At 44.5% G+C, this 6,264-nt stretch overlaps 1 protein-coding gene across 1 annotated transcript in view; it reads left to right on the top strand.

Annotated features, from left to right (window-relative positions):
* Positions 1-6,264, top strand: part of BLVRB (biliverdin reductase B) — an 11,913-nt gene that overhangs the window by 843 nt on the left and 4,806 nt on the right. The window contains exon 2 of the mRNA XM_006905416.3: positions 6,061-6,225. Coding sequence (XP_006905478.1) covers positions 6,061-6,225 — 165 coding nt within the window. The remainder of the gene's footprint in view (positions 1-6,060; positions 6,226-6,264) is intronic.

Here is a 6,264-nt window from a genome sequence, read left to right as displayed (position 1 = left end):
GTGGTGGTGGTGGTGGTGGTGGTGGTGGTGGTTAGCCCACCCGGCGAGGACTTACCAAACCAGGCCTCGCTTGCTTCCCGGAACCGCCCTTTCTTCACAAGTGTTAAATCTTCACAGCACTCATGTACGGTGGGGTCTGGTATCACCTCACTTGACAGATGAGAAAACCGAGGCCAGGAGAGTGACTTACCCAACGTCACACAGCTGGAAAGTGGCAGTGCTGGGATTTGAACCCAGCCGGTGCTCTTAACCTTCTAACACCCACCAGCTCTTGACTTGGGCACCAAGGTTGGCGGTTGAAAAGGCTGGGAGAACACGTGTTTGTGAGCATCTAATGGAGAGAGGGTCGCAAAGACTTGGGTGAAGATTTGGGGACCCTGGAAAGTTAATGGAGACTGAAAGTTCAGAGTGGCCCCAGGAAAGTGGCAGGAAAGATCATAAGTGCCCCACAGCAGCCCTCTGCACCCACTGTCCAGACTTCACCAACCACCTGCAGGGCCTGGGACTCCAGATACAGGGCCCCACCCTTGCTGGCCTTGGTGACTCCGAAGATAATGACTATCTGGGTGCCCCAAAAGGGTGGAGGCCACCAGTATCCCACTCTGTACTGTTTCCTAGCCCAGCCCCCCTTTGGACGGACTCTGCTTGAAAGTTCCCCATTAGGCCCACAGCTCTCCGCCTCCCCAGGAAGACCTAGTTTGATCCTTGACTTCGAGGAGAGAAGCAAATTTGCTGACAAGCATTTGTAGGGGAGGAAGTAAGAGTGAGAAGTTGAGAAGTGCTGAGTCACTCTGAGGATCCGGGTTCCTATGTTACTTACTACCTTTTCTTTAATGCCAAATTCTGCTGAATTCCTCTTATCCACCCTGTTGGTCACAATTGGAACTGCACTCTAGGGAACTGGGCCCTGGGCCCTGAAGAGGTTCTGACAAGTCCTTGCACAGCTCTGGGCCTCACTGTTGAAGGAGCTGGGCTTTTATTCACCTCAGTGATTCTGTCGGGCGAGTTCTGACAGGCGTGGACTCTGGTGCTAGCCCACACACATTCAACCTCCAGCTCAAACACACATTCAAAACCCAGTAGCTGGCACACATTCAAGGCCAAATGCCTTGTTGTCTTTGTACCTAGACATTTTCAAAGCGGGAGCAAAACTAGTAGCATTTGCCCTGGAACTCTTATGATAATTAAGTGAGATAATGTGTGGAAAGTGCCTGGAACTGTTTCTAGCACATGGTTGGTGCTCAATAAACACTCCTTGGCTGAGTAAACTCAGATCATAGCTGTGCGATCCTGGCCCACTTACCTAACTTCCTCAAAAAGAGCATTATAATAATAATAAGGTTGTTGCAGTCTGGTGCTTTTCAAACTGTGGATCATACTCAGTTCTGACATATATCTACTTGGTCACGATAGTATCGGAATGTATCACATGTTAAATATTGGTTTTATGTATTTGTATTGAGGGCGGAGATCAAAAAAGCTAAGAAAGAGCATGATCTCTGAAACTTATTCCCCAATAGTTAGGAAAATACTATATATGTTATATATAATTACATATGTATATGTATAAATATATTTATATACACACATCTAATTATATGCGCTATGTATATTACATACATACACAGAAGGATAAAGTAAAAGCGATATGATAATCTAGGTCTTGCAACTTTTCTATAGGTCGGAATTTATTTCAAAGTAGAAAATTGACAGAAAACTAAAACATTTATTTAAAAAAAAGTTGGGAAATGCCTTACAAACACGTGTTCTTTTTCAAAGCTATAATCTGTGGATTCTAAACTGGTACTATTTTGGAATGGTAGCCACTAACTTATATTCAAATTAAATTTGAAATGTGGGTTGTGTTAAAATCTTTTGGGGGAAAAAAACCCACATTCGTCTGTGGGAAGAGCTTAGCACAGCATTTCTAAACAAATGTGGCTAATCACCAGTAATAGAACACTAATGGCGACCCTTTTGCTGAGATCTGTGTCTGCATTCCCCCCCACCCCCCGCAAATACCCACCATTTACTGGGGTCCATTTTAACCGACACAGTAGCAGTTAACCGGTGCCCACATTGGCACCCCGAAAGCCCTCACTGCTTCTGGATTCATGTAGGGGAAGGACACCATGCGATGGGGACACCTGGATTGTGATCTTCACTTTTTTTTTTCTCTTTTTAAAAAATTGATTTATTTCCCAATTATAGTCGTCATACAATATCGTGTTAGCTTCAGGTGGACAGCATACTGATTAGACATTTATATGTCTTACGAAGTTTGTGATTTTCACTTCTGAGAGGAGACCGAAAGGTGTTTCCTGAGGTTCCTCAGCCAGTAAGTGGCAGAGCTGGAGTTTGAACCCAGGTCCGTGGGGCACTAAAGCCTGTGCTTTTGTGCTTCTAAACACTCCTGGAGATGGTGGCAAATATGACACGGTCCCTGAACCCACAGGGATCTTGGTTTATCCCAGGTGAGCATAAGTAGGGCCATGATAGAGGAACTACGAGTGGCTGGCGGGGCCTGGGGAAAGAAGGTAAAGTGTGTCCTAGGCCGCAGGGACATCATGTGCAAAGGCCAGGAGGCAGCATGAGGTGTTTGAGGAACTGAAAGTCATGCGGTGGTTGAAGAGGACAGTGGCTCCAGCACAGGGTGGGGAGGAAGAGAGGCAAGATCCCCAGGGGCCTTGAAGGCTGTCGTGAGGACTTCATCTTGGGGCACTGGGGTGTTACAGGAGGGTTCCGAGCAGGGGGTCACTATGGCGGAAGGCTGGTCCGGCTGCCGTGTGGAATATGGATCGGAGCGGGTGAGACAGGAGTCAGGACCGTGGGGAGGACCAGGCCAGGCCTGGAAATAACACCGTGAGATGATTTAAGGGCACGACAGCCAACAGGCTTATAGCACTCATTCTCGTGCCATGCTGTCCCCTAAACTTTTCATTTTAGTTCTGTGTTTTTTATAACAGCTTTATTAAGATATAATTCACATACGGTACAATTCGCCCATTTAAAGTATACAATTCAGTGGTTTTCAGCATATTTGGAGTTGTGCAAACATCATCACAGTCAATTTAGAACATTTTCATCACCTTGAAAAAGAAACTTCTAGAAGTCACCCCCCATTTTTCTGGCCCAGTCCTAGGCAACCACTAATCTAGTTTCTGTCTCTATAGATTTGTCTGTTCTGGACATTTCGTATAAATAGAATCATACAGTATGTGGTTCTTTGTGACTGGTTTCTTCTACTTAGCAAAAAAAATCTTTTTCAAGGTTCATCCTTGTTGTAACATGTATCAGTATGTCCTTTCTTTTTATTGCCGAATACTACCGTGTGGTTCTACCATATTTTATTTATCCATTCAATTGATGGACACTTGGATTGTTTTCACTTTTTGGCTATTGTGAATAATGCTTCTTATGAAAATTCTTGTACAAGTTTTTGTGCGGACGTATGTTTTCAAGTCTCTTGGGCATATACCTAGGAGTAGAATGGCTGAGTCACATGTTAACTCTGTGTTTAACCTTTTGAGGACCTGCCAGACTATTTTCCAAAGTGGCTGCATCATTCAGCATTCCCGCCAGGAGTATGTATGAGGGTTCCAGTTTCCCCCACCTACACACCAATGATTATAGGGATCCTCGGGGATGTAAAGTGGTATCTCATTGTGGTTTTGTTTTGCATGTCTTTAATGGCTAATGATATTAACTACCTTTTTATGTGTTTATTGGCCATTCGTATATCTACTTTGGAGAAATGTCTTCAGATCTTTTCCCATTTTGTAAGTGGGTTATTCGCCTTTTCATTATCGAGTCATAAAAGTTCGTTATATATTCTAAATACAAGTCCCTTATCAGATATGTGATTTGTAACATTTTTATCTCGTTTTTTTGAGAGTTGTCTTTTCGCTTTCTGGATGATGTCCTTGGAAGCACAAAAGTTTCTTTTGTTGTTTTGTTTTCCCTTAACATTTTAAAAATCTCTCAAAATAAGAAATATTATCAAATCAATTATTCTTGTTGACATAAGCCCGTGTAGAGAATTTTTATAAAAATTTATTTGAGCCAAAAAGAGGATACACCTGGAAGCAAGACCTCAACAAATGCTCCCTGGAAACACAAAAGTTTTTAATTTTGACAATGTATCTATTTTTCCTTTTTGTTGCTGCTTTTGGCGTCATAGCTAGGAGACCATTTAATTCAAAGTCACAAAGATGTGTGCCTATGTTTTCTTCTAAGAGATTTATAGCTTTAGCTCTTACATTTAGGTCTTGGATAATTTTTGAGTTACGTTTCATATATGGCGTGAGGTAGGGATCCATCTTCGTTCTTTTACATATGGATCCAGTTGACCCAGCAACATTTGTTGAAAAGACTATTCTTTCGCCATTGAATTGTCTTGGCACCCTTGTCCAAAATCATCCGGCTACATTAAGCTTTTAGATACATTATTTAAACCTGTAACAATCCTATAAGATTGAGACTGTTATTAGTGTCACTTTACAGATGAAGGCCCTAAGGCCCAAGGAGGTTAAGTGACTTGGCCAGTGTTATACAGTTAGCTAGTGGTAGTGCTGGAATTCAAACCCAGGGTTACTTTGAGGATGAAATGAGTTAATATATGTAAGAACTTGGCACCTGGTATACAGTGAGTGCTCGATACATATTATTAATCATTATTATCATCATCGCTCCAGAGTGTAAAAATCTCCCATCGTTTGTTTTTGAAACAGATAATGACAGATATCAAGACAAATGGAACCATGTTATTGTTTTTCCTCTTCCTTTGTCATTTTCAGAGTAAGGGATTAATCCTCTGATAGACACCAATGATGACCAATGAAGTTTCTTTGTTAGTATCATATGAACGCACAGCTTTTTATATATTTGATGTATTTCATTTCATGGCCCCATCATTTTTTAAGCATTGCCTTACCAGCCGGCAGCACGAGCTGTTCAGGCTCATCTTATCCTTCCCCTGCCCCAGCCCAGCAGCCGTTTCTCTACGGAGTTCTGGTTCATTTTTCTGGAGAGTGATATTTAGAGGCTGTCTTCGTTAGCTCAGGCTGCAATAACAAAATACCTTTTACCAGGTGGCTCAAACAACAGACATTTACTTCTCATAGTTCTGAAGGGTGGGAAGTCCAAGATCCAGGTGACAGCAGATTTGGGTTCTGGTGAGAACCTTCTTCCTGGCTTGCGAACAGCTGCCTTCTTGCTGTGTTCTTATATGGTGGACAGAGAGAGCTCTGGTCTGTCTTCCTCACCTTCTAAAAACACTAATCCCATCACAAGGGCCCTACCCTCATGACCTCATCTAAACCTAATCACCTCCCAAAGGCCTCACCTCCAAATACCATCACATTGGATGTTAGGGCTTCGGCATGTGAATTTTAGGGGGACATGTTCAGTTCATAACGGAGCCCACAGTTAATAACTCTATTTTTTGATATCACCATTTGCAATACACCTAACCATTTAACATCCTTTGCCATTGTTTAAAACAAAAGAAGAAATATGTTGGTTGTGAACTTTAAAATGGGTGTGTATGTGTGCAACAGGGGACACGAGTTATCCAAAATTCTTTTGGGAGGGGACATACCAAGGCAATGTTCAGAATCTTCAGTGACCACTCGGGCAGGGCCCGGTCCTCCAGAAGTCTGTCCTGGGGGACCAATCCCAGCGCTGGGCAACCTTTGGGCAACTCATGTCTTTTCCTCTGCTTCAGTTCCCTCCAAGACCATGGACGGGGCCCATAGTCCAGGGCGATGCCAGGCATTAACCCTTTGGTTGAAGGAGGGTGGAGAAGTTGTGGTGGGGGGTGTGGAGAGGCCTTTGGATGCATCAGTGCAGGTTATTTAAGATATGGCCCGATGTTAACAACCAGCTGAAAATCGACTGTGGGTATGCCAGCAGAAATGTTTGGAGACCACTGCCTCAGAGCAGGAGGCCTGGGGGATGTGTTCAAGGATTCGTGACACCCTCCAGGACCCAGCCCCTGGAGCCTGGGAGAGCCGGCTCACGAGCCCACTGACCTGCCTCTACGCCCCTCTGTGCCCACAGGTTATGAGGTGACAGTGCTGGTGCGGGACTCCTCCAGGCTGCCCTCGGAGGGGCCCCAGCCGGCCCACGTGGTCGTGGGTGATGTTCGGCAGGCGGCTGATGTGGACAAGACCGTGGCTGGACAGGATGCTGTCATCGTGCTGCTGGGCACCAGAAATGACCTCAGTACTGGGCCCCCACTCTGCCCACGGCCCCCCCCTGCAC

Source organism: Pteropus alecto, unplaced genomic scaffold (assembly GCF_000325575.1).
Source record: "Pteropus alecto unplaced genomic scaffold, ASM32557v1 scaffold271, whole genome shotgun sequence".
In the NCBI taxonomy this organism is placed as follows: Eukaryota; Metazoa; Chordata; class Mammalia; order Chiroptera; family Pteropodidae; genus Pteropus; species Pteropus alecto.
The sequence above is the reverse complement of the archived record's forward strand: the minus strand, read 5'-3'. Positions and strand labels throughout refer to the sequence as shown.